Source organism: Cannabis sativa, chromosome 6 (assembly GCF_029168945.1).
Source record: "Cannabis sativa cultivar Pink pepper isolate KNU-18-1 chromosome 6, ASM2916894v1, whole genome shotgun sequence".
NCBI lineage: Eukaryota > Viridiplantae > Streptophyta > Magnoliopsida > Rosales > Cannabaceae > Cannabis > Cannabis sativa.
The window spans coordinates 65,720,415-65,731,642 of record NC_083606.1 but is presented as its reverse complement, the minus strand read 5'-3'; the positions used below and the strand labels follow the sequence as shown (position 1 = coordinate 65,731,642).

Genomic DNA, 11,228 nt, shown 5'->3' with positions numbered 1-11,228 from the left:
GTGAGAACTAGTGGGCATATCATTAAAAGTTGTGTCATTTGTTTGTGTGTTGAAGAAGGTAACATTTGGTGGGGTATTTTGTTTTGTTTTGGGTAAAACTAATAAAAGGCATTATTGAAAAATGTAGGAAAGAGGAAAAGCCATTGAGAAATTTAATTCAGAATTCAGAGTCCAACAATATAATTTGAGTGATATTTTTATTTAATAGTTTCATACAATGAATGAATATGCCAAGAATATATGAAAGTGTGTTGTTTTCTAAGATAAACCATTGGAAGTGTTGACAAGTTACTCCATATTGGAAATGGCATTAAGTCAAGTTTGGTTACAATTAATGGCTTCAACTTGGTTATGATTAGGTTGGGCCATATCCCAACTCTACTAGCAATCATAAAAATAATATATGTATATAAAAATGTAAATGTACTTTTGGTTCAATGAATAATGTGTGAAAATATTAATAATATGTATATCTGAATATGGATATATTTATGTGCATTAAAAGACTTATCACTAACATAGCATTGTTCCATAAATATATACCATTATTCTTCTTTCTTACCAAAGCTAGAATTGTTTATATAATACACAATATTCTTCATGTATCGATAAGGCAAATGGCTTAGTACTAAGCAAACAGTTGTCTATTTAAAGATAAAGTAGCTCAATAAAATAAGTATGGCTTAGATTATAATATTTTTTGGTATAAGTGTTTTAATCACTGTTTACTTCACTTGTGATTCTTTTTGGGTGCTTAATTTCATTTGCATTAACCAACATTTGTTATAAGAGAAGATTATAAATGATATGGAAAGGGATTCCATTTTCAATCCAAGATTAGAAACAATTATTTTAAATTATACTTCATTTTTATTCTTATATTTTCATTCTTTTTAATAAAACGTCACTTTAATATTTATTTCTTTGTTTAGTGCATTATAAAGTTTTAAAATGTTATTCTAATAGAATAATTTTTTTATCATTTTGGTAGAATGAATATTCTATTTTAAAATTGAAAAAAAAAATTAGTCCAATAATAGATGAATAAAAGAAATCATAATTTTTTATGTATTTTAATTTTTTTTTTCATTATATTCCTATTTTTATTTGTTTATTTCCATACATATTCTTTATTCTTTATTCTTATGTTTGTATTTTTCATTCTTCCGAAGCAAACCTATGTATCCCTAAATTATGCATTGTGGCTTAATCGTATCATATTAGATATCATTCAAATCAAAATGGAGACTATTGAGTATATAAAAGTATATTTAATGAAGAGGTAAAAGTAGTGTATGTTATTTTTAACATTTTGGCAAAATGATACTTCCATGCTAAATTGCTAATGTTAGATATGTGTTAAATTTGACTACCACAAAATACAAATATAATATGGACTATATTTGTATCATAATAAATATTATCTTTTTTATTTAATATTTTTTTCCATTAATGAATATAATTTACAAATTTTAACTTTTAATGTATATTTAAAAGAATATATATATACTTATATAAAAAAATTAAATAATTTTTTCCGAGCTTCCCAAATCAATTATACCATATATATATATATATATATATATATATATATATATATACTGGAGTACAATTATTAAAGTTGACCCAATTATACAATTAGTTTATTTTTTGAATCAAAATTGACTCGTAAATAATGATTAAAAAATTGCTTAAAATATGTTGTGATTTTATCTTTTTTTTTTAACAAATTTATTTATTTTGATTAGTGCTGTAAATATAGATCAAGTTTTTTGACATGACACGAAATCGGCACGAGCCCGAGAAGCACGAGCATGACCCGATACGAAAAGAATATGTGTTTAGGTACAACACACATCACAACATGAAAAAATATAGGCTTAGGCACAATACGATACGAAACAGAAACAATATGGGCTTAAGCACGACATGACATGACAAGCTCAAAAGCACGACATGTAAACATTAATAGATTAGCTCGAAAGCATAACACATTAAAATATCTAATAATTTAATAATAATAATGATAAATATTTATTTATCAATTAAAGTTATATTAATTATAATTATTTTTATATGATTGTGTGAAATTATTATTGAAAAATATATAAAAGTGACTAAAATTATAAAATACATGTATATTTTAATATTTAGTTCATTAATTGTAATAAAAATATAAAAATATAGAACACGAATTTAAGCTCGCATAAAAAAAACAAGTTTGTTTATTTAAGAAAAAATGTCGGCATGAATAAAGCACTACATAAATTCAAGCACGATACGAAATTATCGAACTTGTAAGCCATGTCGGGTCTACCTTATAAAATTATTATTGCACGGCACGAAACGACCTGGCACAACTCAATTTTTTTATAGTCCGGCACGACATGTATTTTAAAAAGCACAAAAAATATAGACCGAACTAGTATGGCGCAAACGTATTTACAATTTTAAATTGCATTTAATTATTTTCTTATGTGACAATCAAAGCAATCAACCCCGATATAAAAATTTATAGTGCTCAATATATTTTATGGCTTTATGTGTAGTAGTAGCTAACAACCCTTCTAGATTTTAGTTATTTTTGGAGAATTTGTCTTAGGCTTTTAATTTTAAGTATTGGAAGAAAAAAAATTGAAGATATCCATCAATAATAAGTGGCTATCAAACAAGTGGCTTTCAAATCAAGTGAAGTGGGAGGGCAAGTCAAAATAAACCCACCTTTGTTTACATTATTACCATCAATAGTAAGTAAAACAATTAAATCATAGATTTTTATTAAACTTAATAATTCTCAAAAGCACCTTTAGTTGATTCATCAGCATCATGTTTCATTATACCTTTAACTCTTCCATAAAACTGATCATTATGAGTGAGTGACTAGCCAACTTGAAGAATCCTCACCGCCATTGTATAATTCATGTTTTAGTTAATCCAATCTTACACCAAAATCCCTTGTAAATAAGTCTCCCATACCCATTACAAAATATTAAAGAAAAAAATGACCTTTTTTTCTACATTATTAAGTTGTTAAATCTTAAATTTCATTGTTTGAAAATGCCATATTAATACAAGGCCTTTTTTAAGCTTTAATTTTAACACAATTTTTATAATAACCATCTTGGTAAAAATACCCCACTAAAATGGGCCAAAGCTTCTACAAAAAACTAGAATGATATTGAATATGTTTTATGGCACACAAACGAAAATCTCTATGAAAACTTATCCAATTTTCATCAAGTGAAGAAGAAAAACTAATAGTGGAAAAGAGGTTATAGAAAAAGGCTCTCTTTCATAATATTGTAAAAATAGTCTAGTTCTTATTATGCATATAGATAAATAGCAGCAAAGACACTAATTCTTTCAAACTATCTTACATGGCTTAAAGTTTATTCCAATTTCTCATGCGGTGAGACCTTTTTTTTTTCACAGACACTCGTATGGATGGATTAACTCTATAAGGATAGACAGAATTCAAAGCATAATATTAAAGTTACCAACTTCAATATAAATTAACAAACTTAAAACCCATAAACATCTTACAAACCAGCTGAGGCCACAGGGTTCAGTGATTTGAGCCTTCTCTTTCGCAGCCGCTCTGCAATAATGAAGGCGAGCTCCAGCGACTGGGAAGCATTGAGCCTTGGGTCACAATGGGTGTGGTAGCGTGAGCCTAAATCATTATAAGTTATAGTTCTTGAGCCTCCGACACACTCCGTCACATTTTGCCCTGTCATCTCCAGATGAACACCACCAGGGAAACTTCCTTCTTGATCATGCACGTCGAAGAAGGCTCTCACCTCATTCTATTGTAAAAAACCAACAAAAGTTATTTCGAAACGTGTAAAAATGTAATGTTTAATACAAAATAATTACATAAAAGAAAACATGCATTCAATCTTTACAGTTGTAGCCTAAATTTTCATCGCAAGGAGGGAAGAACATAAAGGGAAAAAGAAAGAAAAGACATATTTATAGTCCGCCAAAACATATACATGGCATGATTACAGAAAATCAAAAGAAGACGGGATGGAATACAAGGACCAGGGATAGCAAAAGAATCATACTACTTATATGAAGTCGTTTCACAATGAAATTTGAGGGTTCAAATCCATAAATTTAATGCCCCGCTAAAGTAAAGTTCCATGACAGACTGTAACTAAAAGACATTTCTAAGGATTAATTTATTAATACAGCAAGATTTTGTCTCATCTTCAGTCTACCACATTATAAAATATGATCTTCCTTGAAGCTTAAAAAACACATCTAAGAAAGTGAGATGAAGTGAGAAAGACTTGAAGATGCAATGGCTGAAAAATTTATGTACTTTCAATGACAGAAAATTATTTTTTCTTTTTGCACACGTTTTGTTCTTCAAAAAAGAAAATTTTCAAGTTCACAGTGAGTTAGGTATCATAACCTGATTTTGGGCACTAAAGACACTAGGACATAGCAAAATTTTTAAAGGACCTAGAATAAAAACTATACAGAAATAAAAATTGCGAGTATTAAATTGCTTGTAAGTCATACCCTGATTGCATCAAAAGAGCGAGTTTTGAGTCCACAAGGTGCTTTGATGGTGTTCCCATGCATGGGATCACTGACCCAAGTGACAATCTGACCAGCTCCACGAACAGCCTTGATAAGATGAGGAAACTTTACTCTCAAATTTTCTGCTCCCATTCTCACAATCACTGTTATTCTTCCTGGCTTGTTATTGGGGTTCAAAATGTCCACAAGCTTAACAAGCTCGTTTGGATCCATCTTATCACTCACCTGCATCACATTCGTGTTTATTTTAAAGCCTTAACGTCACAAAATGAAAGGTAATAGTATGTATATAACATGAAGTTACGAACCAAGCACACTAATAAAGACACAAATCTTGTGCGCAAAAGTAATTTGTGTCCAATTAAGTTTTATAGTAATAAACAAAGTTCAATGCAATACATTAATTAATAAAAAATAACTGTAATGAAAATAATTTCCTGTTTCTTGCAAATTAATATAAAATTCTACTTATAGTATAAAAACATTCATATACCTTTATCCCAAGGGGATTAGCAACTCCTCTCAAGAATTCAACATGTGCACCGTCTAGTTGGCGGGTGCGTTCTCCAACCCACACCATGTGAGCAGAGCAGTCGTAGTAAAGCCCAGAAGTAGAATCTTCCCTAGTAAGTGCTTGCTCATAAGGCAGAAGCAAGCACTCATGAGATGTCCAGAATTCAGTTGTGGTCATTATTGGGTGGTCAAGAGTAAGCCCAGCAGCAGCCATGAACCCAAGGGCCTCATCAACCCGATGAGCCAGTTCACGGTATCTGTTGAGGCACATCAAAAGCATTATTAAATGACCCATAAACTATTGCAAGCCAAATATTGATGAAGATACACATACGCCCCATCTTGACAACAACCCTATTCATCCCTTTACAAACATTTACTTGGTGGTGTTTGGTTAAGTACACCAACAAACATAAATGCATGTAAAAAGAAGATGCAAATTGGTAAAGTTTATAAAATTACAAAATTATGTAATTTTATAAACAAATAATAGAGAAAAAAAATTACTATGATCTAAGAGCAACTCCAAAGGTACGGAATATATACTATTAACTTAATTAATTGAAAAGCTAAATTATGACTTATTTCATAACTTTAGAGCATCACAATAGCTCCTTTTTTATAGCTAAACTAGCTAGTAACTTTTGTGTGGCCCTCTCCCATCACACTCCCTATTTTCAGAAAACATATATTATATTAATATTGCTGTTGAATTTTATTACCAATTGATTAATTTAATTAATGCAGATTTAACTTTATCCAATAAGCTTTACATTTTGCTTTATGTCAGGTTGATAACAAAAATAAGATTTGACTAGCCTTAAAGTCTGAGAGTTAAGAAAGTAGAAATTAAAATAGTTAGAATACAGGTAGTCTGTCGAAGAGATAACAAATAAGAAATAAGTCATCCTTTTAGCTATTTCACTTTCACAACAAAAATATATTATAACTAGTCTATTTGCAGTTGGTTCTTATCAATCCACAAACAAGCTATTTTAAAGTTGATTTTTTTCACTCTTCAACTGTAGCTAGCCACCAATTTTTTAAAATTATTATTTTATTAAAGATAATATTATTTTATTACCAACAACCTGACATAGAACAAAAAATAAAAGTAATGGGATAAAAGAGAAAAAAATATATATTGAATAATCCTAATTAGAGAGTATGGTTGGAGAGAGAGAGTAAACACAAAAAAGTAACTTACTATGTTAGCTAAAACATTGTAGAGATCCTTTGGAGATGCTTATAAAACATTATACCAAATCATCACAAATAAAACATGATACAGAGTTACCAACTAAAACTCTATTGCAGAATGCTTCAAAAAAACAAACTCTATTGTAGTATGGAATTAATAGCGGGAATCTTGATAAAAGTAGTACAAACCAAGAGAAATCTGGGAAAACCCGATATCAACAAATTCCTTGAATCCTACTCATTATGGAAAATAAACATTCAAAATTTCAAGTAAGAAGAAAAGAACAATAAAAGTTTACCTATCCCCCTGCTCACTGTGATCAGTGAAATCTAGATTCCAGTGGGTCACTCTCTGCATAGCAGCATAACCTCCAGTAGCAAATGCCCTCAAAAGATTCAAAGTTGCAGCAGATTGTGTATAGGCTCTAATCATTCGATTAGGGTCTGGAATTCTCGATTTTTCATCAAATGCATCACCATTCACATTGTCACCTCTGTAACTAGGAAGCTTCACTCCATCCCTATCCTCAAATGAATCTGATCTGGGCTTGGCAAACTGACCCGCCATTCTTCCAACCTTCATAAAAACATCATCATTTGCATTTCAGAAAAATGAAACAACTAACAAAAAAATGGTAACCCATAACATAACAATCATTCAAACCAGTCTCAAATACCATAATTCTTACCAACTATAATCTAAAGGAATAAATTTTGAAAACTCCACCATGCATATAATATTATAAGATTATGTGTGTATGTATACATATAAAAATTAATTAGACAAAATAATAATAAAAAATAAAAATAAAAAGGAAAATTGAAGACCTTGACAATGGGCATTTGGCCTCCGAACATAAGCACAACGCCCATCTGAAGCAGAACCCTGAAAGTATCCCTAATGTTATTGGCATTGAATTCCTTGAAGCTCTCGGCACAATCCCCACCCTGAAGCAGAAACGCCTTCCCCATGGCAGCCTGGCCAAGCTTCTCCTCTAGGCTCCTTGCCTCTCCAGCGAAGACAATCGGCGGGAAAGACTCAAGGGTTTTGAGCACCGAATCGAGTTCGGCCCGATCCGGGTACTCAGGTAGCTGGATTGCCTTCTTATTCTTCCAGCTGTCGATAGTCCATGATTTGGAGGGATTCGAAGCCGTCTGAGACGTCGATTTTGATGGCTTCGAAGGTTCAGCGGCGTGTACGGCGGAGATGGGTTTTCGGCGATTGGGGAGGCGAGGAAGATGAGAATGGAGATTGAGATTGAACTTGGGGGAAAGTGGATTGGGATTTTGATTGTTGATAAGGGATTTGGTAACAGGAGTGGTGGAAGCCAAAGCCATTGGAGGTGGAGAGAAGAAAGAGAAGCGAGGCGACTCAGTACAGAGTGAGTCAAGGAAAGGGATAACTCGGTAGTAGAAGAAATGACAAATGTGATTTTATTATTTTATTTATTAAATAATGAAATCAGATTTTTTTTTTTTTTGGCAGAGAAGAAGAATAAGTAGGAAATAGGAATAGTGTGGTGGATAGTTCAATAGTAGTACGGATGAGATTATCCAATGGGCCCCACACGTGTAAGCATACGTAATGATTGCTTATAAGTCCCTTAACTTTCGATTATTTAACAGTGAGGATATTATAGCAAAGTGCTTTGACTCTTGTTGACGTAAGAAGGTTTCGAAGTGTACTGAGCTGACGTTTTGTAGAATGAGAAATGCTAATTACAATCTCATATTATAATTTCTTAGGTAATTCTCACTTTAAAATTACATGCTAAAATATTTTTTTTTTAATTTTTTTTATTGTGATATTTGTTATAGTTACAATATTATCTCTGTAAATTTTTTAAAAATTCCGAATAATTTACACAGTGACGAAACTCCATATATGTATGGAGTGGCCACGACCCCCTGACTTTTTAGAAGAAAAAAATATACATAATATATAAATTAAATTAGAATAATTAAATTTTACTTATTAGAAGAATGTGATAATTCTCTTACTACTAAGCCTAATAAAAAATTGTGAAGTTAAAATTAAAAATGAAGCCCAAATCCAATAACCCATTTAAATTAGTTATTTATTTAATTCTAAAAAGTGACAAAAAAAATAATTAATATAATTTATTTTTGAAAAGTATTTTTGTATGATATATATTTATAGGCCGCCGATTTTGTACCCAGAAATGCAAAACACAGAATGTATTCCGTTGTACAGCATGTGGGTCTCAGGCAGGGGCGGAGCCAGGACTTCAATGCAAGGGGGGCCAAATTTTAAAATTTAGTATAAAATAAAATTTTTATCATATATTTATTTTTAATATTAAATTTAAAACCAAATTCTTTTGTATGTCAAAAATTGTCTATAAAAAATATCAAAATAAAACAAAAAGTACTTTATATTATTTAAATTAAAAATACTAATATACTTTTAATTAAAGCGTACATATTTTTATAAAACAAAATGTATATATGAACAAAATATATTTAATAAAATTTAATACTTAACTAGAGGAGATCATAAATCTCAACTTCTACATAATGATGAAAATTATCAATTAGTGTATGGTTTTGAGTCAAATGTGTAAAAAAAAATATAACAATAATCAGTAGTAGAAATAGTAAAAGAAAAAAATAATAATTAATAAGCAATTATCTTATTTTATTTACCTTCTACTCATATAAGTTTAATTTTATGTCAATTCACTTCTAAAAAACTTTCAATTTTATTTTTAATAAATTAAACACTTAATTTATACTATCTATATTATTAGTTGTCTATACACTTTTTTTTATATATTATATATATTAATTAGTTATTTTTATTTATATATGTATTTTTATTTATAAATATTTACATATATATATATTAAAAGGGATATAAAATTGTTGGGGAGGCCATGGCCACTCTTCCTTTGGCTGTGGCTCCGCCCCTGGTCCAGGGTACGTAATAATGTGTGTGAATTTATTTATGGGTCCCAGGGTACGTAATAATGTGTTCCAGGATACGTTACCATTTTTTAACCCTAATTATCCCTAGACCAACCCCATCCCTCAGATCAAATAACTACTCCATCTAACGGTTGTCGTACATCACGGAATATATTCCATGAAAGTACATTATCGGGACAAAATCGTGTCCCTATATTTATATGTGTCTTTATATATGTATCCTTATGGTATCCAATACCATATTAATATGGCACTTTACAAATGGTTAGTGGTTTCTTATATTATTTATTAAATCAAAATATTTAGGACTGGATATTATTTTACACCAATAACGATATGTCACTTTTTATAATATTTGGTACTATAAGGTGCCCTTTATTATTTCTCATTATTTTATATACGTTGTATAAAATTAATTAACTTCTTATATTGATTTATAAAATACTACATACTAAAAAAATTAGATGAAAATATATATTATTTGGCCCCTCCTTATTTCGTGGTCTGGTTCCGCCACTGAGTTTACAGTACCAAAAACAGAGTTCTTGAAATTCCAATTTACCACGTGCGTTCAAAAAAATTTAAACGCATTTTCGGCACTGTAAACTATTCAAATTTTTTTAAAAATTTACAGGGATGATGTTGTAAGCATAACGAACACTCCCGTGAAAAAAAAAATTAAAAAAAATATATCAACATGTGTTTTCAGGCGTGGAGGTTAACTAAGAGGTTGTAACAAGAGGTTGACGGTAACACTCCTCTTCTAAAATTTGTCTTGCTTTTTATTTTAGTAAATTGCCACATAATCCTTTATATTTTTAGTTCATTAGTAGTTAACCCTTAAAATTTAAATTTTAATAGCAAAACCTTTAAAATCTTTATTTTGTTAAGAGCATCTCTAAAGCCAACTCTAATAGAACACTAAAATATTAAATTTTTAAGATTTCACATTAAATTCATTCTAATCACACTCTAAATCTATCACATATATAATATTATCTACAGTGTCTCACTAATATTAATGTGACACTTCAAATATATTTTTATTAGTTTTTAATATTTAAATAATATATTTATACGTAAATTTTTTTGTACATATCATTTGTGTTTATTTATAATTTAATAAAATAATATAATAATAAAAAATATATTTTTAGTGTTGTGATTGGAATAGAAAAAAAATTAGTGTCAAAATTTTATTATTTTTGTGTTGATTTGATACCAAATTTGATATTTACTATTGGAGTAGCCTTGATGGTTAAATTTTGGAGAATGCTTGCTTATGTAGAATACTTATTTGGCAAAGAAAAATGCTAAAAAGTACTATTGGTGCCTAGCACCTTTCTCGGTGTCATACCGCTATTAGTGTAATGAAGTATTAGGTCCCATGTAATTTAAAAAATTAGATTTTAAGAAATATCACTATCTAATTATAAAGTACCACCTATAAAAGATGTTGGGCACTACTGGTGCCCAATAACAATGCTCTTTAAAAAAAATACAAGGATGTTATATCATTGGAGATAAATTAGTATTATCATAGAAAATTGTGTTGATGCCACTATATGACATTGATGCTATATCTTTTTCAAAAAAAAAAAAAAATAGAGGTAAATAAATAGTGTGACAATATTTATAATTAAAATAAATAATATATTATATAATAATGTGTGAGATCATAATTAGAGCATTCTTGAAAAATGTTATACCATTAGAGTTAGGGATGCACACGGGGCGGGGAATTAGCGGGGAGTGCTCTCCCCGTCCCCATCCCCGTTAAGGATTTTAATCCTCATCCCCGTCCCATCCCCGTTTATTCCCCATCGGGTAAGGGGCGGGGAATCCCCTACTGTAAAAATAAAATTTATTTTTAAAAAATTAAATGTTTAAAATTATTAAATTACATAAAAGATAAAATATTACATATTATTTACTATTCAATATAGTAATTATTATACAAAAATACAACTTCAAAAATTGTAAAAATAATATTAATATACTAAAAAAAATACAAA

At 29.6% G+C, this 11,228-nt stretch overlaps 1 protein-coding gene across 1 annotated transcript; it reads right to left on the bottom strand.

The window, feature by feature from the left end:
* Positions 1-3,272: 3,272 nt before the first annotated feature.
* LOC115724690 (phospho-2-dehydro-3-deoxyheptonate aldolase 2, chloroplastic) lies at positions 3,273-7,933 on the bottom strand. Its single transcript, XM_030654029.2, has 5 exons — positions 7,093-7,933; positions 6,564-6,841; positions 5,045-5,321; positions 4,531-4,776; positions 3,273-3,806 (listed from the first exon to the last, which is right to left on the bottom strand). Exons 1-5 carry the CDS (start codon positions 7,600-7,602, stop codon positions 3,540-3,542), a joined length of 1,578 nt encoding a protein of 525 aa, XP_030509889.2. The 5' UTR covers positions 7,603-7,933; the 3' UTR covers positions 3,273-3,539.
* Between the last annotated feature and the right edge of the window lie 3,295 nt (positions 7,934-11,228).